Source organism: Lithobates pipiens, unplaced genomic scaffold (genome assembly GCF_037356315.1).
Source record: "Lithobates pipiens isolate NorthernLeopardFrog02 unplaced genomic scaffold, aLitPip1_a1.2 Scaffold_13, whole genome shotgun sequence".
In the NCBI taxonomy this organism is placed as follows: Eukaryota; Metazoa; Chordata; class Amphibia; order Anura; family Ranidae; genus Lithobates; species Lithobates pipiens.
Window position 1 is genome coordinate 232,148,227 of NW_027507718.1, and position 24,883 is coordinate 232,173,109.

The window sequence follows — 24,883 nt, forward strand, 5'->3', positions numbered from 1 at the left end:
TGCCGAATGCCGCCGAGCTCCGTTCCCTGCGACGTTACGGCGCACGGGAGCGGAGAACGGCAGCAAATTCAAAAAAGTAAAAAGACACAAAACACACACAGCACTGTAATCTTACAGATTACAGTGCTGTATTAAAAAAAAACACCCCCTTTGTCCCTAGTGGTCTGTGCAATGCCCTGCATGCACTTTTATATTATAAATACTGTTTTTTCTGCCTGGAATTTGGAGATTGCCCATAGCAACCAAAACATGTCCCTTTTTCAGTGTTTTAGGATTTGATTACATTATTGAATAATTTTTATTATTCTTTATTATATTATAAACTTTATCATACCCAGGATGTCTGCTAGACTCTGGTTTGAAGAGATTTAAGAGAGTTATTCCTAAGAATTACAGGACTACAAAATAAAACGCCAAATTTCCATGCAAAATAATTGTACCGCTTTCAGCACCTAAAACCGGACTGAATCATACCGCCAGGGAGGCTACAATACCTGGTATTGACAACAGGCTTTTTTTTAACAGAAGACAACAGGTTTTTTACTAGAGGACATGCACCCTGTCGCTTCCCACTCTGCATGTAGACCTGTTGGCATTTCATGCAAACACACCAGTTTCTGGTCAAATGACAAGACAAAAGTATTTGGTGGCTACTACTTCTGACAGTCAAAGTAAGCCTAGTATCCCATAGTGAAAACATATATTATAGCTGCTATTATTACCAGTAAAAAGCCTCAACTAATAAAAGTAGACTGCAATGCTGCTGCTGAGTGCAAGCAAAACTAACTGTAAAAAAAAGAAAAGAAGAATTACACAGTCTAATGCACTGCCAATGTACACTGTTGCTGATGCCGCGTACACACGAGCGGATTGTATGGCGTACTTAGTCCATCATACAATCCGACGGACAGTCCGTCGTACTTTCCACTGAACGGACTTGACCACACACGGATGTACAAACAGTCCGTCGAAAGCTTGCGCGATGACGTGTAGAGCACGTACGACGGGACTAGAAATAGGAAGTCCAAGACACAGCAAAGCACCCTTCCGCCGTGTAAATCCTTTCTGGGCATGCGCCATTCTTAGTCCGTCGAACTAGCATACTGACGACCGTACTGTCCGCTGAAACCAAAGTACGACGGACAGAATTTCGAAAAAAACGAAATTCTTAGTACTCCGGACTGCACGCTGAAAAAGTCCGCTGAAGCCCACACACGTGCGGATTGTCCGCTGAAATGTGTTTCGACGGACTAAGTACGCCATACAATCCGCTCGTGTGTACGCGGCATTAGGCTGTCTCTGGAAACTGTGGTTCCATTGCACTCATTTTTAGGGGTCCAACAAACCTGTAATTAAAAAGATTTGTGTATTTTCCATTTCACTAATGAAGCCACATGAAAATGCCTCCCTCAACTGTACATTTTTATACCCCCCCCCTCCCCCTCACCCCCGTGCCATTTAAGTGACATTAACTTGCTTAGAAGTTCTTCAAAGGACCATGAGTTACCATCAAAATTCACCTAATATTGACTTTAATGCAACGTGAGTTTAAAGACATTGTGAACATTCCTACCTGCATCTTGTCTTTTTCACCTGCATAAGATGTGCTTTGATCATGTAGTTTCATGGTGTAATTTTTTTCCAAACCTCCCAACTTTCTGAAATGATTTTAGCACACAGTTTGTAGACACATGTCCATGCCACCGACCCAGTTACACAGACCTCAGAGATCTAATATGCAGGAAATTATTGGCTAAACTACATAAAGTGCTTTTTAAAATCTATTTTTCCTTTAAATTGGCTTTTCAAAATAACAAATGCAGTAAAACAGAGGTCTGATAAAAAGTTTAGCGCAGCATAACACTTTTGGTAATAGAATAGTACATTTTTTATAGAAATGCACACATCTCACCAAAAGAGGGGACGTCTGAGGCGGCACTAGGGACCAAGAGATTTGGTCTCAAAAGAGGGACAGTCCCTCTAAATGAGGGACAGTTTTGAGCTTTGCTGTAGGCACAGCCTATAGTAGAGTAAATCAAAAGAGGGGCAGTCCTTCTGAATGAGGGACAGTTTTGAGCTTTTCTGTAGGCACAGCCTATAGTAGAGTAAATCAAAAGAGGGGCAGTCCCTCTGAATGAGGGACAGTTTTAAGCTTTGCTGTAGGCACAGCCTATACTAGAGTAAATCTTCACACTGTGTCTGCAGAAAGGAGTATGAGCTCTTCGAACAGGACTGCACAGGTTCTTGCATGATCTCTGTCTGTAGTGTGAGAACCAATAATTCCTGTGAAGAAACTACCTACTGTATGTCACAATCACTGAGTCTTTCTCAGTCCCTAGTCTCTCTAGTGGTCTGTCTAGTGATCAGGTGGGGACTAAACATGACATCTGTAGGACTCAACCCAGTGTTATATTTATATACCTCGTAACCTTAAAACCCGGCTTCCCGCCCCCTCCCAACCTTGTCCCTCTTAAAAAATGACTGGACAGATTCTTTGGAGTAAATGGCTATCAGGCCTAAACTTTTTTATTAACCAAAATATAATCTTTAATAAATACCAACATTAAATACGATAATAAACTTTCCCAGCCTTTCCAAGGGGTCATGGGTACGTAGCATCCCAACATCAAATTGGTCACTGCCTACAACTTCAACTGTAACCTCTTGACCTCCAGACGGCAACCCCTGTCTCGGAGACAATAACCAACTGTAGCAGTGACCTACCCGTTTTAAACTCTTCCAGGTTAAACCCTCGTAACCTGGAAGTACCTACAACCACTCCCATCCCATGGATGGGTACAACAGGCCTTTTTACCTGTACCTCACTTCTTCATCTAAAGCCCCCTGAACCGCCCAATGAAGCACACAAGCACCCGAGACCGAAACCCCCGTACCAAAACCAGGGAGGGTGGGTGGGGATTCCTTCCTCCTCCGCTCTCCAACTGCTAGCACTGACCCTTGCTAGCACGAGATGGCCGCCGTGGCTCTGCCCCCGGCTCCGCCCACCCCACGTCCTTAAAGCGGCCACCCTTCCCCTTAAAACGGCGACTGTGCAGTCCAGCACATGTCATGCCGTCCCTGCGCCTACCTCCCCCTAGTGGATGCTAGCTGTGGGACTCCCTTGACATCTGTAGGACTCAACCCAGTGTTATATTTATATACCTCGTAACCTTAAAACCCGGCTTCCCGCCCCCTCCCAACCTTGTCCCTCTTAAAAAATGACTGGACAGATTCTTTGGAGTAAATGGCTATCAGGCCTAAACTTTTTTATTAACCAAAATATAATCTTTAATAAATACCAACATTAAATACGATAATAAACTTTCCCAGCCTTTCCAAGGGGTCATGGGTACGTAGCATCCCAACATCAAATTGGTCACTGCCTACAACTTCAACTGTAACCTCTTGACCTCCAGACGGCAACCCCTGTCTCGGAGACAATAACCAACTGTAGCAGTGACCTACCCGTTTTAAACCCTTCCAGGTTAAACCCTCGTAACCTGGAAGTACCTACAACCACTCCCATCCCATGGATGGGTACAACAGGCCTTTTTACCTGTACCTCACTTCTTCATCTAAAGCCCCCTGAACCGCCACAGCCCGAAAGGGGTAACCCCTTACCCTTTCGAGCACCTCCACACACACAGTCCACGTTGAATGCCGTCCTGAAGGCCCAGAGACCATATATCAGTACCCACATCATTCAAGTGGACTCCGTCACTCCGCAAATACCGCCAGGTGTCAACTTCCAACTCCCTATGGCGGATAGCCAGGCCCCCATTTTTGATGAAGAACCTGCTGACTTCTTTGTTTACTTTTACCCTGGCCCTGTCAACCTTTTTATCCGACAACGCCCAACGCCAGGAAGATCTACCCACCATATCCGACCAGACCATGACCATTCCCGGGTAATCCGATTGTAACCGCAGAAAATCACACTTGATGTCCCGGATCAGTTGCCTCATAGACCTAGCCCCCATGTCATTGCCCCCAACATGAAATAACAGAACATTCGGAGGCCTGTCCAGTCTGGCAAATCTACGGACTTCTCCTAAGACCCTGTTCCAACGCATGCCCGGAACCCCAATCCACCGTACTTGCGCCTCCTGCCTAGGTATGCGGAGTTGTCTGCCGTTCGGCCGAATGTCGGCCCTCTTCGCACCCCAGAACACAAAAGAATGGCCCAGTATCCACACCAGACCAACTTCATAACCTGTAAATGACAAAAAACGAAATAGGAAAAAAGGGGGAGGGTTAGAACAGCTCTCACCCTACGAAAGCATACCCCACCACCCCTACCCAGTCCCCAACCCGCTCAATCACCCAACCAGTGCGGGCGGACATATAATCTAAAATGATCAGAATCCCACCTCCCAATCCTCCTGACCGCCGCAGCACCCAAACCAGCCCTGGAAGCCTCTGTAGCCGCCCCGATCCTAAAGGAATGGGAAGAAAAATGCAGCGGGTCGAAACCGGATGCCCTAACGCACTTCCGGAAAACCGCTACAAACTGAAACTTGGACAGGGAAGAGCCATCCAAATGAATGAAAAAGGGGCCCGCGACCCTCGGTCGCACAGCCAGAAATCTGTCCACTGCCTTCACCGGGCAAATATCGCCTTCTGCAATCCCAGCCACTTCCACAGCAACCCCTTTCCCGGTTTGATCAGTCTTGGACCGACGGATCCAGATGCGAACCCTGTCCTGGCCCAGCTCCACATCCCCCAGCGCCAAACCCCCTGCCGTTTTTCTCGACCGGCTAACCAATTCACTAACCCTAAATGCACCAAAGAAAGCAAGGGCGAATGCTGCCCTAAACAGCGCCTGTTCATAAGCTGAACTGCAGACCCCGGCCACCGCCCGGCACAACCCATGAAGGAGGCCAAAAGAAACAGGCCTTCTCCCATCCCTACTCTTGTGCGCCCTCCTGTAACCTTTGACCGCTTGCCGCAACCAAAACTCCTTCGTATGATCCCGTTGCCCCTGCCATTTGAATAAGAAAGCTAAAGCTGACAGCTTCCGGTCGATCGTGGCCGCCGACACTCCTCTATCCATAGCCCCACTCAGAAAATAAAAGACCGCCTGAGCCATGCCCGCGTCGCCCGGGGCCATGCCGATAACCGCCAGGCAAGCCGACCACTCTTGTCACACCGTCGCGTAGGCCCTCCAGGTAGCCTCGCTCACAGACTGCTGAATCCACCTCTCTGCTACTCCGACATGCAAAGTTCAGTTTTCCAAGGAGCGACTGCAACCGCCGCAGTTGCATCTTCCTCACCCCCATGGTCCCACAAATTTCGGCCTGCAGCTGCTCGAGCTTGTCCGCCGGCAACCTGCACTCCATCTTCATCGAATCGATCACGATCCCCAAGAACACTATGCAATCCGTGGGGCCCTCCGTCTTTTCAGGAGCCAACGGAACCCCAAAGCGCCCCGCCACGTGTTGCAGCATCCCCAACAGAACCGCACAAACGTTGGTGCGGGCCGGGCCAACGCACAAGAAGTCATCCAGATAGTGGATGACCGAGTTGATACCCGACACCTCCCGAACAGCCCATTCCAAGAAGGAGCGAAACTGTTTGAAAAAGGCGCACGAAATCTAACACCCCATCGGCAGGCACCGATCGATGTAGAACACCCCTTCCCACATACAACCCAACAGCCGAAAGCTATCCAGGTGCACTGGCAGAAGCCGAAAGGCCGCTTCAATGTCCGATTTTGCCATCATAGCCCCTGCCCATAGCGCCGAACCCACGACACTGCCGCATCAAAAGAGGTGTATGACACCGCACACTCCTCCGGGGCAATGGCATCATTGACGGAAGCCCCTTATGGGAAGGACAGGTGGTGAATTAACCGAAACTTATTGGGCTCCTTCTTCGGCACCACCCCCAGTGGCGAGACCACCATATCCGGAAGGGGCGCCGTCGGAAAAGGGCCGGCCATGCGGCCTAACGCAACTTCCTTCCCCAATTTTTCGGTGACAACCGCCGAGTGCAGTAACGCAGACTTCAAGTTTTGTGCCAAAGGCGGGACGGTTGCAAGAGAACAAGGGATCTTGAAACCGTACGTAAAGCCGTCCGCCAGCAGACGGGCCCCCACCTGGTCCGGATATCTACGCAGAAAAGGTAGCATCCTTGCCACCTGCACCGGAGTCGTCCCTCTTGTTCGCAAGATCTCCGGGACGTCCCTTTCCTTTGCGGAAACACTTCGACAGAGCGTGGGATCCCCCGCAGCCCGAACAAGTGTGCTTGAATCGGCAGTTGGCCCCAAACTTGCAGGAGCCTTCGTTAAACTGCCAGCAGAAACCCCAACGTTTTTCGGTCGGTTGCCCTGAGGTAGCTGAACCTCCGACCCCCGGCTGAAAAAACTGGTTAGGAGCCCGCGCCGCCGTCATCAACTTCATCCATAGGCTAATGTCCTTATGGTCCCAGCGAAGCGACGGTCGGACTGCCATCCTCTGCCTGAATTGCTCGTCGTACCGAAGCCATGCTGTCCCACCGTAAGTCCTATGCGCCTCACTGATGGCTTCCAAGTACACAAACAGCGCGGAACAGTGTTCCGGAGCTTTTTCCCCCACCACGCTGGCCAAAATGGCGAATGCCTGCAGCCAGTTAGCAAAGGTACGAGGGATCAACCGATACCTACGCTTCTCCTCGTCCTCCTTCTTCCTCTCCTCGGGCTTCAACCTGTCCAGGTTGAACTTTTCCAGCGGCAGCAGGGTGAAGATCTCAATATACTCACCTTTCCAAATCGTCTCCTTCACCTTTGGCTTCAGATGTGCTCCCAACGGGCCTTCAAAGCAGACGTAGACCTCGCTTTTTGCTGCATCCGTCAGCCGCACCGCATCCGTGACCTTCTCAGGCGCCTTAGCCGCCTCCCCGACCGCACTCGAGCTGGCCGGCAGCTCGGCGGGCGCCCCCGAAGCGCCCGTGGGTGCCTGCACCCCGGTCGCCGCCGCGCTAGCCTGTGCCGGACCACCCGCACCTTGATCGAACTTCCTAACCAGCTCCTTGAGCCCCAAGAGCAGACCCCCCACGCTGCCCTGCCCCATATGCGCGTCCTCCACCCCCGACGCCGGAGGGACTACCTCCGCCCCCCCAGCCCCGTCTCCCCCTCGCGAACTACCCCGTGCAAGCAAGTCATGCAACAAAGATGTAATGGAAACAGAAGATTCGCACTCACCGGGCTGCCCAGGACCGGGCCTCACAGCCGCCGACATCGGACCCAACGGTGACGACCGACCACGATCTCCTTCTCCCTCCGACTCCGACAGTTCGCCTTCGGACCTCCCGTCTGCGACCACATGCTGCTGGCGTGGGGTGCGATTCCCTGACGAGCCTGTTCCGTCATCCTGGGGTCTGGTGCGCTGTGGAAGAGAGTCCCTGCTCCTCCGCCCGCCAGCCCTGCTCTCCCGCCTAGGCGACATGCTCATACGTCTCCGGTCCAGCCGACTCCCACTGTCCTACGACTCCATGACCACCCTGCTGGCCCTCTGGCCACTCCTCCGCCCAGGTTCGCTCTACCGAGGACTGGGGGCCGTTCCTGAGGCCTGGCCCCCCACCCGCTGACCCACCCGATCCCGCCGTCCAGGCTGACTGCCGTCTGCACCTCCTCTCGCACCGGATGGCCGCACCACACCCTGGCCACCCCTCTGCTGTCTGCTGCCCGTGCTGGGACTGGGGGGTGCGTCCGCCACCCGGCCCCCCACCCGCTGAGCCTCCTGCCCTCGCTGACCGGATGGACCTGCAGCCCCAGGCCTCCTGGCGTCTGCGCTGCGCCCCAAACATCTACGCCGAGCTGGTGGGGGGGGGAAACCTGGGACAAGTTGGCCTCCTCCACTGCGGTGTCTGGACCCCTCCTCCTCGCCCCCCTCGTGGCATACCTGCCGCTCCCGACCCCCGATGGGGTGGAGGCTGGGGTGTCCTGCAGCTGGGGGTGAGCCACCGCTCCGATCCCCCTCCGATCCATCCTCGAAGCAGCTCCCAGAGGGCCCCCCGGACCGACATCCGGGCTGTACTGCTCGGGCGGCCGAGAACGCCGCGCCCGAGGTGTCATCACCGCTCCCCCGCCGGCCTCCGCACCGCCGTCTGCCGCCATGGCCGCTATCTGCTGTTGGAGCCATGCAGCGCCCTGGGTGTCAATAGCCGAGCGCAACTGCGCCAGAAAGTCCGCCACCGCCATCTTGGATTCCGGGACCACAGAGCGGGAGGGTACGTCTGATTCCTTCCTCCTCCGCTCTCCAACTGCTAGCACTGACCCTTGCTAGCACGAGATGGCCGCCGTGGCTCCGGCTCCGCCCACCCCACGTCCTTAAAGCGGCCACCCTTCCCCTTAAAACGGCGACTGTGCAGTCCAGCACATGTCATGCCGTCCCTGCGCCTACCTCCCCCTAGTGGATGCTAGCTGCGGGACTCCCTGTAATTAGATTTGACACAAACAAAAGCAGGCAAAGGGATTGCAGACTCAGAGAGAGTTCAAAATGCAGCTTGAAGATTTTTTCTGTTTACATTAACACTTCCGCATTTGAGATGTCACAAGTAGTGAATGGCAAGGCATGCATCGGACACTGTGTGACCATGAACAGGAAGTTCATAAACAGACCTGGAATGACAATCCAGTATATTTATTATATGTATTTGCCCTTCCTTACAATCCCTGTAAGTATGTGTACATGCTTACTCTACCTGGGCTGTTATAAAGTTCATATTTAAAAAGAGGGTGTGCATGCTTGTTTAGGGCAATGGGTGTAACCAGAGGTTTAATAAAACTTAAAACTAAACGCATAAGAACTACTCTTCTTATTATTGTGCTCTGAGGTACAACCAATGTGTGTCAACACATTTTATTTGTATTTCTATTTTATTAGCCAAATAGCCACTTTGTCTAGACTTGTGTAATTCAAGCTCAGATTGTCAAAGCTTTAAAGAGACCCACAATTTTTTGAAAAAATTTAGTAAGAAAAGTAAGTAAATAAGTAAGAAAAGTAAGTAAATATATACTTGTCTTTTATTAAACATCTCAGATATTTATTTAGCAGCCTATATGTGTAGGAAAGAAGATATCATCTGGCTAAGAATAATTCATATAGCACATAAATGGTGATTTTAAATACATATTATCTAAATAAAGAGTCATGGGTTTTCTTACTTCTGCAATGAGTGCTGGTCAGCTCCACATCCCTCTGCGCAGGCTATGCACAGCACAATGATGATGCCACTGCTACTTTTACAAGGTAATATCTGGATTTTCAAAGGCATTTGGTGCACAAAAAAGGGATTTATATATAACGAGGCTAATAAAAAGGATTGTCACTGCATCTGAGCGCCACACACAAAAAACACTGTTTAATAATTTTTTTACCAACTCCTGCCTGTAGTATAGACAAATGATGGTGGTTTACCCGTTCTGGGATGACATCATATGACGTCGCCCCAGTCGCGCCACACTTGCGCAGCACGGTGATCGGCTGTGCACTTTGTCCCAGGGACACGCCGCAACCCCCGATCTCGGGTAAACAGCCGATGACGAGGCTCTTTGCCCATGTGATCAGTCATGTCCAATCACAACTGATCACATGTAAACAAGGAAATGTTGGTTATCAGCTCTCCTCGGGTCACACTGACAGCGTGTGAGGAGAGGAGAGTCGACCTGTACTGATAATCAGGGCACTGATTATCAGCGCAACCCCAACAGTGCTCATCAGTGATGCCAATCTATCTGTGCCCATCAGTGATGCTAATCTGTGCACATCAGTGATGCCAACAGTGTTAATTTTGGCAGCAAATTTTGATTTCATTTTAGAATAAAATGCCATTTTAGTTTTAGTCCCATTTTAGTCATATTCAATTGGCTTAGATGTATTTAGTCGACTAAAATCTCCAGTACATTTTAGTGGACTAAAATCATTTAGTCGTCTAAAACTCATTTAAAGTGGGGTACCCCCTAAAAAAAAAAATTTAAAGTCAGCAGCTACAAATACTGCAGCTGCTGACTTTTAATAATCGGACACTTACCTGTCCAGGGTCCAGCGATGTGGGGGAATGAAGCCCCCCCTCGTTCCCCCGCTACGCTCACGCCGCTGTCATGCGTACTGTGGGCAACCGGCTGTGGCTTCACAGCCGGGCACCCACTGCGCATGCGCGATTGGCGCAGGGCGCCGTGATACGCCGTACAGTCACCTGGGACACGTGACAGGTCCCAGGTGAATGTGCGGCGCGAGGGGAAGTGATGTCACCAGCCCGGGCAAGGAAGTAGGCAGACTACGAGAGACCCCCTAGCAACAGGTATTTAGAGGTGAGTAAAAATTTTTTTTTGCCAATTATTATTATTTTATTTTTTTTAAAGATTTTTAAGTAACTTTTTTTTTTTGGTGGCAACACCACTTTAAGTCATCTAAAATCGAATGGGTTTAGCTAAATTGTAATGCATTATTTAAGCATTTCTCTACAATTTCCAAACTCATTATATACTCCTGGAGTGAAAAATCGAATATGTTATTATTTATGGTAATAAGATGTGAACATGTACTACAAACACAATTTAGTGGTTATATAACGTTTTTATCTAAGCAAAACCAAGTTTCGTTACAAGAATATTGCTTTTTAGACAGAGGTGTAACGTTAAAATAAAAAAAATAAAAAAAACACTCTTTTCATGATGATGCCACCATGCAGTGCACATTTACATGAACTTTAAAGCCCCGTACAGACAGGGCTATAGTTCTACACAGTTCTCTGTATGGTTCTCTGGACGGTGGTCTGTAAGGCTAAACAGGGCTCTGGAAGGTGGTCTGAGGAGATTTGTAATGCTGCACAGTGCTCTGGACAGTGGTCTGAGGAGGTCTGTAATGCTGCACAGTGCTCTGGACAGTAGTCTGAGGAGGCCTGTAATGTTGCGTACAGTGCTCTGGACTGTGGCTGTAATGCTACACAGTGCTCTGGACGGTGGTCTGTAATGTTGCACAGTGCTCTGTACAGTGGCTGCAATGCTATATACAGTGCTCTGGATGGTGGTCTGAGCTGAGGAGGCCTGCAATGCTGCACAGAGCTCTGGAAAGTGGTCTGTTGAGGCCTGTAATGCTGTACACAGTGCTCTGGATGGTGGTCTGAGGAGGCTTGTAATGCTGCACAGTGCACACACAGTGCTCTGGATGGATGGTGGTCTGAGGAGGGGAGGTCTTTAATGCACAGTGCTCTGGATGCCGATGATCAGAACCTAAAGAAATGTAAGGGAAAAGTTGAAAACAAGTACAGAAAATATGATATATTTTCCTATCTATTTACTAATGATAGCAGCATGAGGATTAAAAATTAATCTATATTTATTGGGAGAGTGAAGTTCTACTTTAAGGAATATATTTAAAGAAAAGTGTTTTTTGCCTGGAGTTCAGTAAAAGTGAGACCCTTTTATGTGGTAACAGAAGTGTCCTTTCTTGTTTTACATAGACAAGGAACCCTTTTTCCCAATATCATCTACAACATCATATGCCGATAATGTAGTATTGTGTCATCACACTACAGTCCACTTGGTTCACTACTTATTCCACCAATCTTTGAAAACAAGGGTAAAACAGTGTCCGACAGTGGGCTCTGGGAATGTGATGTACCTGGAATGAAGGATGCCAGCTACAAGGAGATGTATTCTTTTGAACAGTGGCGGCCTGTCCATTAGGGGTGCAGGGGCACTGCCCCGCCTAATCCATGCACCCGGCCCCTAATCTACATGCAGGGCACCAGACACATGGATTCCAATGTTTTTCGGGTTTTTTTTTTAAGCACATGTGGTTGTAAACCCTAGGACAAAAAATAAAAAAAACTGCAAAACAAAGGCATAATGAGCTATTTTGCATAGCTTACTAGCTCATTATTAATTACTTAGATCGAAGCCCCTGCAGCTGTCCTCATACACTGCTCCACTGCTCCCCCTGCAGCCGACATCGCTCCCAGTGTTACTTCCGGGTATCGCGGGCTCCGGCGCTGTGATTGACCGGACCTGCGATCGGAGGGGGGGAGTTATGGAGGCGGCAGTGCGAGTGAGGGGGACGTTTTGTTGCCCCCCCCCCCCCCAAAAACAAAATATTGAACACCTGCCACCACTGCTTTTGAATAGCAAAGAAAGGGAAAAAGATGGTTAAGAAGTTAAGAAAACTGAAATGTATTATTTCTTTGTGGTGATGTCAGTTTATCCTTTAATGACGATGGTCCAAACAAATCTTAGAGTAGAACTAAAGGCAAAACTTTTTTGTTTCATTTTACATAGAGTTGGGATATAGTATAGGGGAAATTCCCCTTCACTCCCTGTCTTCTAGCCAAAACAGGAAATGAGAGGAAATCCTTCTAAAGAAAGGGAATCCCAAGTTGTCACCAGGGTCACCAGAACTAGTGTCCTCATTGAAGGATTTCCCCTTTATTACTGTTTTGGGGACAACCCAAAATGTGGGATTTTCTTTCACTTTCAGTGGTAATGGTAAACAGAACCAATAGAGAGGGCAAGTCTCCCTAACAGGGACAGCAATAAAAAAAAAAAAAAAAAAAACTCACAGATGTTCTTATACCTTTCCATTCTATACAAAACTAAAAATAGAATTTTGCCTGTAGTTATACTTTAATACCTGAAACCAGTTTTGCAACTTTGGAATGAGTTAGTAAAAGGAATAGCAATGGATATCTTCAGATTTTTTTTTTGTATTATCAGGGGAAACCTGACACACAATTGTTAAAAACAATTTTCTTTATTAAACGTTAACTGTATATTTCTTTTCATTTACCACCACCAAAGAACAATGCAAAATAAATTCTACTACTGATTGCAGCGATAGCTCATATGTGTATGTGATTTCCTGTTTAAACTCCTAGTAGGACCCAGAAACAATAGTGCACTTTTTTTTTATCCTACCTAAAATGCATTGACAATAAATCCAACTGACACAAAGCCCTTGTTAACACACGTGTGTTTTAAAATCACAGTGTTTTGAAGTGCGATTCTGCCCTGCGGTTGTGGGTGAACACAGGTGTATTTCTCTCTATCTATCGCTACAAAAGCCATTGGAACGTGATCTCTAATGAAAAATGCATTGGATTTTCATAGTTCCTATTGACCTCTATGCACTGCGATCCTCCCGGAAATATATCTGAACACCAACCATAGGAAGCCATTCCTTTTCACCTGTTATGCAAATTTGCACTCTCACAACGCATCCGAAATCACACACGCGTGAACCAGGGCTAAATTAAATACACTTTTTTGCTTTAATTCCTCCTAAAATACACTGATCCTGGCTGTGATCTTTGACCCTGACCTTGACACTAACCCTGATAATGACCTATATCAAACCATGATCTAGCCATTTTATTTAATTTCATTTATTTACTTTTTCAGGTACTTTATATAGGACCGTCACTGCTTTACACATATACAGTATATTGTACAATCACATCAGTCCCTGCCCTCAAAGCGTTAATCTAGGGTCCCTAACTCACATTCGAGCACATACTAGGGCCATTTTAGACAGGATTTTCCTTATTTTTTAACACAGACTTGTTGTTTTTCTCCTCTAGCAAGGGAAGGTACAGTGAGAGATGGTCAAACACAATCATTTTGAGGTTGGCAAAAAGGGTTTGTACAGAATTACAGCTTTAAAGTGGTTGTAAACCTCAGACATAAAATATGAACAAAGCATATGCTTCTATAGTATGTACTTGTCTCAATAAAGAGCACTACCTGTAATTTCTGTCTGCTGCCTCGTTCCTCTGCTATCAGCATGAATCACTTCTGGCAAGTTTTTTCTGACACCAAGAGAAAAATGGTGACGGGGGAGTGATCTCTAGCTGATTGACAGTGCTGTATGTAGGTGGGGTGTCCCTTTCTTCCACCACTCTGCAGTGTGTAATTTCAGCTCTCCACCCCTTTGTTTTCTGAAAGCTCTGACAAGCTTTATAAACTGTGGACTTTGAACAGATGTAGAGAAGACTGCAGATAAACAGGTACAGCTTATTTAGGAGGATTTGTAATCACTTTACTGGATATATGGCGGATATATGGAGGGTTTTACAACCAATTTAACCGCTTGCTGTCCACGACCTTTGTAATTGGTGTGGAACTGAAATGATTAAAACAGCTTATAGCTTCAGCAGCAGTCATGAGCTTGTATGGGATATCATATTAAAAAAGTATCTGAGTATTCTATCTCAACTGCTGTCATTGCGCATAGCAACCGGTCAGATTATAGCTTTTTTTTTTTTTCAAAAGGTTTAGAAAATAAAAATGTTAACAGCTGATTGACTGTGCTTGAGTTGAATCATAGTTGAGACAAAGTTTGTCTCCAGCTGGTTATAGATCAGTGTTTTTCAATCAAGGCGCCCTTTAAAATTTGGCATAATTTTGGGGTACCCCATTCTAAAATGGAAAAAAACTAAACTAATAGTTTTGCATAATGCAGCATCATCCACATACGTAGCATACCCAACTTTTTGTTCTTCCAAAACAGTATGACTTTGCACATTGATACTGATTAGTACAGGCATACCCCACTTAAGTACACAATGGGGTTTATTTACTAAAGCTGGAAAGTGCAAAATCAGGCTCACTTCTTCATAGAAACCAATGAGCTTCCAGGTTTTATTACCAATTAATTGAACAAGCTGGGGTTAGAAGCTCATTGGTTTCTATGCAGAAGTGAGCCTTATTTTGCACTTTCCAGCTTTAGTAAATAAACCCCATTGTGTACTTAGAAGTGAGGTATGGCTGTATTCCATTGTGGCCAGGAGGGGGCAAATAAGGAAGCACATGCCTGACGTCCTCCCCATTAACCAATGACATTATCAGATGTTAGGATGCCAGTGGCTAACCAGAACAGTGCCCAAGGTTGCAATGCTACACAATAAAAACCTGTGACTTTGTAGAACAAAAATGCAGGCTCGATCCATTTGCTGGCTTGTTAATCATTTTTAGCCAATTTGGGGCAATTTTTAGGCATTTTGCCAGGGCACCGCCGAAGAACCCAGAAGGCACCCCATGGTTAAGAAAGGCTGCTATAGATACATAGATAATCAAATGATAAATCAGCTTGGTAGACCAATCAATCTTTGAATGCTTAGTGTGCTTCAATTCCCGTTTCAAGATCAGAAATGAACAAAAATTGGAAAATTGTTTTCAAATGAATGATTTTCTAACTGTTTGTAGGTCAATTGTTAAAAAAAAAACAACAAAGTGAAATGAGCTAGACCAGTGGTCATCAACCCTGTCCTCAGGGCCCACTAACAGGCCAGGTTTTATGTATTACCTTGGGGAGATGCAGACTAGAATACTGCAATCACTGAGCAGCAAATGATATCACCTGTGATGTATTTCAGTTATATTGCAACCTGGCCTGTTAGTGGGCCCTGAGGACAGGATTGATGACCACTGAGCTAAACAGTAGGGATAGTAGTAGAAATTGAACGGAAAATTAAATGAAATGCTGAAAATCACGAAACGTTGATGACGTTCACTAGAAATGTTCCCGATACAATTATTGGGCCACCAAATGTTAGATCAAAAGAACGTTTCAGTTTTTGTTCATTTTTCTACTCATCTAAGGCCAGCATCAGACCCTTTTTATTAATTCTCCCATTGTCAGTTATCACTGCAGCTGGCTGTTACAGTGATTATCAGGATATTTTATACAGACCATGACATTGGCTGTCAAAATGATATGAGCAGTTGTGGTGGTGGTAGTCTAGGACTGACATAACAGGTATATGGGTTTCACTAAAGTTTTGCTGGGTCTACCTGGTACTCCCTTAACCCTCAACTGGTTAAAAACTCAAACTGAGCGGATAGAAGATTCATTTAAAGGGCTCACATAAAAAACGGACATTACCCAGACAACATTTCTCCTTTTGGGGAGGGTTATTGGCAATTTTTAATTTTGACATTTTTGTGATATTTGCCACCTTTACCATTACCCCAAACATCCTTTACATGCCAACTATAACGTAAGGGGGTGATTGGAACACTACTGTGCTTCAACAACGACTTTATTGATATTTAACAATGCATTCTTTTTTTATATTCCTATGCTAGATCCTTTTTAGTTATTGTTATTTTTCTATTTGTCCTTTTGCAGGTCAAAGCAGCATTTCTGAAACCACCACTCCGCAAGTATCCATGACTAATACGACCTCAACATATACAAGTAATGGACACTTACAATAAGTGAAACCTGTAGAAACACCTATATTTCAGACAGTTATATTTGATGGCTTTTCCCAATAAAACATGTTTTTTGCTAGTAAAACTGTATTCAATATACTTATAGACATATAGGGGTCGATTTACTAAAGCAAGTGGGCTGTTTTGCAAAGGAAGCTGTGCTGTGCAAAGAAAATTGTCCCCAGAATTTAGTAAATGTGGTGTAATTTTAATTTGCAAAAAATACCCACATGCACATGATTGGATGATGGCAGCCATCAGAGCTTCACCTCATTGATTATTTACTTGCCCTCCAGAAGGTTTACCCCCCCCTTCATGACCAGACCATTTTTTGCGATACTGCACTGCATTACTTTAGCCTCCCTGGCGGTATGATTATTTCGGATTTTAGGTGCTGAAAGCGGTACCATTATTTTGGAAATTTGGCGTTTTATATTGTAAGCCTGCAATTCTTTAGGAATAACTCACTGAAATCATCCCGGGTAGGATAAAGTTTGAAACACAAAATCATAAATTATAATATAATAAATAACTGTAAATAATAACAAATAATAATATAATAATAATCATACTTTTTATTCAATAAATTTTAGTAAATAATATAATCAAAAACACTGACATTTTTTTTTTGTCAAACAAGGGTGCAATATTGGTAGTCATATTGCTTCAGTAAACGTCTCTGGTATGGAAAATTTTAAAACATGGTACAGCACAAAGTCCAACATCACAGTCAGGACAGTAGAACCTTGTTTCTTTTCGAATTTTCCTTCCAGTTTCGTCACGCTTAGAGCAGCAAACGACACACATCCTTGTGGGTGCTGCCTTCTTTTCTGTTGGTGGAATGTGGTCCATAAAGTGCCGACCAGTCAGGCGTTCCGGGTTCACAATGCCAGCAGCACGACGGCCAGATCTGTTTACTGTTGTTGGTGTTTGGTGAAACTTTGAAACAAAGTCTACATGAACAACAGGCCTGTCACTCTTTTGTTTTAGAAGAATGAAAGCATTCCACAGGCACTGCTCCAGAAGGCGCCTGAAGATTTTTTTATAATATTTTTTCTGTTGCTTCCTCATGGCTGGGTAAAAAGTCACGGCCTGGTCAGCTCGGTCAACACCTCCCATAGTATGGTTGTAGTCCATCACGACTTGGGGCTTCATGATGTCTTTTCCACCTTTTGTTTGTACCATGACAGTAGAGGTGTTGTGAATGGTACTCATTAGGCACACGTCTTTTTTGTTGCGCCATCTTAGTGCCATCATTTTGCCTTTTTGCCAGGCAACTATTTCTCCTGCCTTGAGCTTTTTATTGACAAAGGTTGGTGGCAAGTCAAGCCGGTTAGCTCTAACGGTCCCGTATGCATCTGTTTTATGCTGCAAAAGGAACTCATAGAGTTCTGGAGAACTGTAAAAATTGTCTGTGGTTACACAGTAGCCCTGATTCAGCAGCGGTTCAATCAAAGTAAGCACCGAAGCAGTTGCCAGTCCATAGTTACCGAATCTCTCATTGAACTTGGTTCCTTTCCCGGTGTAAAGTATGGAATTCCATATGTACCCAGTGCTGGATTCACAGAGCATGAATGATTTTATTCCAAAACCTGCCCTCTTGGACGTAATAAACTGTATCCAGCTGAGCCTTCCTTTGTAGGCCATCAGACTTTTGTCGATACTGATGTCTCTGTCGGGTACATAGGTCTTCTGGAAATTTTTCTGAATCATTTGGTAAAGTTTTTAGTTTTGGTGCTGGATGAGAAGTCTCGTCGAATTCCTCATTATTCTCAAAGTGCAGATACTTCATAATAAGGGAAAATTTGTACTCCAACATGACGGTGCCAAAAAAAGGAGTTGCTAGCAATTTGTTGGTGGTCCAGTACCACTTCTGCAGGGGTTTCCCAACCACTCCCTGTAGAATTATGAGGCCCAGAAACTTCCAGATGTCCTCCTTGGTTACTGGTTCCCTTTTTCTGCTCCTTGCAAACCTCTGATGCGTAGCAGCTTGTTTCTATAACCTCATCGGTCAAATAGAGTTGGAGATATGCCAATGGGTTGTCATCCGCATCCACTTTGATACCAGGTGTTCCAGTAAATGGAAATCTTGGGGGCGCTGCATGCTCCGTACCGCCATCAATTGAGCACCAAGTCCACACATCACTGGGCAAAGTTGCAGGATCATCGCTAAAATCGCTTTCCGTGCCTGACGACGAACTTCCCCACGAATCGCTATCACTCACTTCTGCAAGCGTTTCTGTATCACTGTCGCTGTTTTCAAACAGGTCATATGCCACTTTTGAGGTGGAGGCGTGCTTTTTTGATGCCATGGTCGCTCTGCAGTTTCCAGACACAAAGTACAGTAAAACTGCAGGCAAGGGCACTGGATAAAGCAATGGGGGCAAGCTAAGGTCAGTTTTATTTTATTTAGTAATGTAATCCAATAGGATTACAATGTATCAGTGTGTTTGTGTGTTTAACTTTTTGAATTTGGCGCTGGTTCCACCTCCCTGCGTCGCTACGTTCACAGGGAACGGAAGCCAGGGCACACAGTGCATCGGGCAGAAGGTCCGGCCGCCGTACACAGCGGGGATACATCGCGGGATCCCAGAGATAAGGTAAGTTATCTCTTTCTGGATCCAGCGATGCAATCCTGTGGCTTGGGGTTACCGCTAATGGTACAAAAATCTCACCCCGAGCCACACTCGGGAATACCGTCAGGGGGGTTAACTGACAATTGCGTGGCTGTGTGTCGCTGGACCCAAATAAAATGTATGTCTTTTTCCCCCCCCCACAAATAGAGCTTTCTTTTGATTGTAGCGCCTGCTCCTGAAGAGCATGCGCTATGTGTTTTGTCATTTAACAATTCCTGGAACTGCAGTTTGGTTTTGGGTTCAATTACACTAAATTTTGGCCTCAGTACTAGTCTGGCTGGATTGCATGGTGTTCAGCCTGACCATAGGTGGCGCTGCCATCTCTGGCAGGGTTTGGAATGTAGTCTAGTTGGGTGCATTAAGTGTTTATTCTCTGTTGGAACCAGCCCAGTGGGAGTGTTCTCTTGCTGTGCATGGTGGGAGAGGGTAATTAAGGTGCTGACCTCACGTGCTTCGGGGTTTCCGGTCCAGAAGATCTTTCTATCTGTTTGGTCCTGGTCCTCCTGACCAGCCTCCAGGGCTCTTATGGCCTGGGATGTGGATCCACCCGACTCCAAGTCTCAGGGCTGGCTAGCCCGAGGCAAAGTAACTGAAGGAAGGATTCGAAGGTGGTCCGGTGCCGTCTCGGTTAGTGGAGAGGCCCAGCAACTATAGAAGCATCCAGGGGAGGACTCTTCGGGGGAAGGTCACAAAAGGGTTGGCTTCTCAGAAAGAGCCTGGAGGCCAAGTTGAAAGACCCCAAGCAAATCTGATCTGGTACAGTATCGCCGGACCGGCTGCAAGATACTGGTGCTGTACGAGGGTTCCATAGCTGCTATATCCTTTCAGTTGTTCTACATCAAGTCTGTGGCAGAGCCTTTGTTCAAGTGTTCTACATCAAGTCTGTGGCAGAGACTTTGCATTGTTTATTTGAGCACCCTATTGGCTGCTAGGCCCGGTGAGAGAAGGACTATCCGATAAGGGTAGGGTTCCAGCTGTGAATGGCTATTCTCTGGATTTCCTAATGTGAGAGACTTTTTTCCTACTTTGACTTAGTACTAAGAGTACCTGGACTTTCCTACCTAAACCCTCTAACCCTACGTTGAGAGACTGTGTTTTTTGTTTATCCTTTTGCAAATGAAAATCCCTTAAGTGGATCTGCCGTCAGTCTCTGCAGTTTTTGGGCATTCTACCTCGGGAAACCCCTAGACACGCACAAGGTGAAGAAGGTAATGGTAAGCCCAAATAAATCAGCCGCTCCTTCGGGAGTCAGTGCTGCATGATTGTATTTGATCACCTGTGCAAGTTTTATTTTTTGCGCTATGAACAAAAGAAGTAAATAAATAATATTTATTTCTGCTATAAAACAAATCAGATAAAAAAATTGCAAAAAAATCGATTTTTTTTCTTCAGTTTGGGCCAATATGTATTCTTCTACATATTTTTGGTAAAAAAAAAAACCAATAAGCATATATTGATTAGTTTGCGCAAAAGTTATAGCATCTATTAATTATGGGATACATTTACAGAATTTTTATTTATTTTTTAGTAGTAAAGGCGGCGGTCAGCGACTTATATTGGGACTGCGACATTGTGGTGGACAAATGGGAAACTAAGTGACTTTTTTTGGGGACCAGAGACACTAATACAGTGATCAGTGCTAAAAATATGCACTATCACTGTACTAATGGGAAGGGGTTAACATCAGGGGCTATCAAAGGGTTAAATGTGTGCCTATGGAGTGCTCACTAACTGTGGGGGGAAGTGCTTGTACTATGGGAAGGCATAGATCTGTGTTTCTGTTTCTTTGTAGGAAACGCAGCCTTCCCTTTTCATAGAACAGCGTTCTGCCTTGTTTACATAGGCAGACCGCCATTCTGCCTGTGTCCCAAACGATTGGCAGACATCGCATCTGCCAGGCCCACTCATTGGTTCCTGCTGTGTCCAATCACAGCGGGAGTGGGTCGTCTGTGGTTTGCAGTGCACCCCAGACCTAGAAGTTCAGTATCACGTACAGGTTCCTTCCTGCCGTATATATATATATATATATATATATATATATATATATACAGTATACGGCCGGCAAGAGGTTAAACTCTGGGGATATTTCCCTTCCAAAGTGCAACTTTCCTTTTAAAGAGAACATTTTATTTGCCTTTAGAAAATCAATCCCATGAAGTGCATAATAATTAATACTAAGTGCATTGTATACTGATGCAATAGTTAGTCCTGGTTTACATGTTAGTACGTCTGTGAGAGGGTGCTGTTTGCCCACAAAGGTATGCACAGATGTTCCATGCATCCCTGTGCAGGCAAGTCCCTTTCATTTGGGGCACACATCTATGTAGTAAATTTAATCTTGTATTTTATTGAATTTGGCCTCATCACACAATGGGGGAGATTTACTAAAACTGGTGCACACAAAATCTGGTGCAGCTGTGTATGGTCGCCAATTTGCTTCCAGGCTTTATTGTCAAAGTTTATTTGCACAAGCTGAAGTTAAAAGCTGATTGATTACCATGCACAGCTGCACCAGATTCTGTGTGAACCAGTTTTAGTAAATGTCCCCCGGTGATTTTTCTTACTTCCTAATATCTGCTGTCCAGCCCTGTTAGCATAAGTAAAATATCATAGTTGAGAGAAATTGTAGATACACAAGTAGGCAAAGTCATTTTCCAAAAACCAAATAGAGATGAGGTTCACATTCTTGCAGGAAAATATCTGCCTGTACTTTGTGCCTTCAGTACATTTTGGGCAATTCTCTTTTAATAAAAAAGACTTCCTGTTGCTGGCAAATTTTTACACTACTGTTTCACCTGTGATCTAATTATTTGGCATTGGTACATGTTCCCATGGAAGTGCCGAGTGTCCTATTCTCTTATTTACACAAGTTACCTATTAGATCTTAAAAAACTCCGTCAACATTGATGGGGGAATCCCTCCCGTGGAACTATTGGGGTTGATTCACTAAAGGCAAATCCACTCTGCACTACAAGTGCACTTGAAAGTTAAGTCACTATAAATCTGAGGGGAAGATCTGCTGATTTTATCATCCAATCATGTACAAGCTAAAATGCTGTTTTTTATCACCCTTGCATGTCCCTCTCGGATCTACAGCGACTGCACTTCCAAGTGCATCTGCAGTGCAAAGGGCAAAGTGGATTTGCCTTTAGTAAATAAACCCCATTGTTTACTTCGGGAGACCAGACAGTGATTATTGCTAGCAGCTATAACTGCTGGCAATAATCTCATAAAAAATCCAATCAATTTGGGTACAATCAGCCTACCCAAACATGGTTAGAATCTGAGACGATCCCTGCTGAACCGGCAGAGATTCAAATCGTCTCTGGCCGACTATAACTGCAATGGCAGTACTTTGGCAAAGATGAATTATGCTTTTAAGTAATGTGCTGGAGTTCCATTATTCTAAATTCTGCTGCCTTCCTCCTAGGCCCCACCTTATATACATCAATATGTTCTGGATGGTACAGAAAATGATACCTCTACGTCACGCAAGTGGGGAAAATGTATGAACTGTTGTTCCTGCTCTCAGGAAGGAGGAACTGGAGTTCATTCATAAGTTTGTGGGTCCACTCGGTTCCATCTGTCGATGTTTTGCTGCTTCCTCTCGTCCGCCCCACATCAATGATTGGCTGGTAATACCTCCCTTCTCCATCCTCTTGCCACTTTTTGCTCCTGCTGACTGAGATTTTTTTCCTGGTACCTCTCTCTACATCCATGATCTAGTCCCACCTGCTGCCATCTTATGTCCACTCTTATGCCGCGTACACACAACTGGACTTTCCGTCAGAATAAACTCTGACGGTCTTTCCGACTGAGTTATGACCAAACGGACTTGCCTACACATGATCACACCAAAGTCCGTTAGTTTCGAACATGATGATGTACGGCAGGACTAGAAAAAGGAAGTTTAATAGCCAGTAGCCAATAGCAGCCCTTGCGTCGTATTTGGTCCGTCGGAATAGCATACAGACGAACGGTTTTCCCGATAGGAATTGATTCCGTCGGAAAGATTTAAAATATTCTATTTCTAGGTCCGTCAGACTTTTTGAAAAAGCCCACACACGATCGGAATATTAGTTGAAATGATTCCGTCTGACCTTTTCTGCCAGACAGTCCGACCGTGTGTACGCGGCATTAGGATTCATGTACACGGGATGTTTTAAACCTCTCCTGAACAATGGGACAATTGACAGCTAGTTTAAAAACTTCAGTTGTCCAGCGTTTAGCCGCTTTTGCACTTAGAAGCATTTTTTTCATTGCAAATGGTCAAAAATGCATCTCCATAAAAAAAAAAAGCGCCTGTAAACGAAATGCGGCTAAACGTGAGTTACCATGTTTACAAGCTGTTACAAGCAATGGCATTTCAAATGCCTCCGAACATCCGTCCTGAAAGCATTTATTTGCTTTCCAAAAAATGCTTCTAACCTCAACTGCCTGGAAATGACTATAAACGACTCACTGTACGTGTGCTGATACAATAACATAGAGGAGAGTTCAGGGGCAGCTGAAAAAAAACACCCAACTGCTCCTAAATGTCCGTTTACCATCAGCAGTGTACATGAGGCCTTATTTTGCTAATTCATGATGCCAATAGTGTTGGAAAGAAATATGAACATATTTTTTTTTCTTGCCAGATAAAGCAACAACATCAACATCAACATCAACGTCCTCTTCTACCACAAGAACAAACAACACAACGCTTGCTTCCAGTACTTTAACAAGTGGAGGTAATTTATGTTGGTCACAGGACTCAATTCTTCATTCTTTGTGAGCCTGTGACCTGTTTGAACAAATACCTAAACCAGACCTTTAAGTACCATTACTTTACAGGTTTGCATGATAATGTCTCCTGACAAACAAACCAACATAGTGTAATGGTTCAAGCAATCACTACCTTTTATCATTACCAACTTCCTGTCCCACCATAGTACCAAAAAATTTGGGTTTTTGTAATTTTTTACACACAAAATTTGCACAGCAGTATTTCAAACGCAATAAAAAAAACTCCCCCAAAAAAAAAACACGTCATCAAATTTTATTGCACAAAAGCACTATTGTTTGGTAAAATATAAAAGATGATGGTATGCTGAGTACATAGATACCTAACATGTCACACTTTAAAATTACACACACCCGTAATGGGGAAAAATGACGGTGCTTAAAAATCTCCATAGTCGCAGGGGCGGATCCAGGGGGGGGGCAACGGGTCAATTGCCCCCTCCGAGAATACCGCCAGCTGATGACAGAATGGCCGGTTCCGCGGGTCCAATCGCGGCCGGTTCCGCGGGTACCCGCGGGCCGGTTCCGCGGGTCCAATCGCGGCCGGTTCCGCGGGTACCCGCGGCCGGTTCCGCGGCTCCAATCGCGGCCGGTTCCGCGGGTACCCGCGGGTACCCGCGGGCCGGTTCCGCGGGTCCGATCGCGGCCGGTTCCGCGGGTCCAATCGCGGCCGGTTCCGCGGGTACCCGCGCGGCCGGTTCCGCGGGTACCCGCGCTGAGTGGACGGGTGAGGGGGGGGCAGCTGGGCGGCTTAGGAGGGCTGCTGGCCAATCAGGAAGCCAGCAGGCAGGGGAGCAGGGAGATGACATCATCTCTCACTGCCCTGCGTCCCTCCAGTTCCGCCCTCACTGTGTAGGAAGCTGTGTGCAGCAGAGAGATTGCATCATCTCTCTGCTGCCTATGTTCACTCTGGGACCCAACAAAAGACCACCAGTAGGTGACAATCCGCAATGTGTGGCAGGCTACGTGGCAAGTGGCAATCCGCAATGTGTGGCAGACTACGTGGCAAGTGGCAATCCGCAATGTGTGGCAGGTGACGTGGCAAGTGACAATCCGTAATGTGTGGCAGTTGACGTGGCAAGTGACAATCCGCAATGTGTGGCAGGTGACGTGGCAAGTGACAATCCGCAATGTGTGGCAGGCTACGTGGCAATCCGCAATATGTTGCAGGCAATGTGGCAAGTGACAATCCGCAATGTGTGGCAGGTGACGTGGCAAGTGGCAATCCGCAATGTGTGGCAGGCAACGTGGCAAGTGACAATCCGCAATGTGTGGC

The 24,883-nt window shown here is 46.0% G+C and overlaps 1 protein-coding gene across 2 annotated transcripts in view; it reads left to right on the forward strand.

Annotated features, from left to right (window-relative positions):
* The window catches only part of CIST1 (colon, intestine and stomach enriched 1), a 97,742-nt gene that overhangs the window by 26,230 nt on the left and 46,629 nt on the right, over positions 1 to 24,883 (forward strand). Inside the window, exons 2-3 of one of the 2 annotated variants that reach the window (XM_077476329.1) lie at positions 16,104 to 16,172; positions 23,463 to 23,555. In XM_077476329.1, the coding sequence (XP_077332455.1) occupies positions 16,104 to 16,172; positions 23,463 to 23,555 (162 nt within the window). The remainder of the gene's footprint in view (positions 1 to 16,103; positions 16,173 to 23,462; positions 23,556 to 24,883) is intronic. The other variant, XM_077476330.1, reaches the window with a different exon arrangement.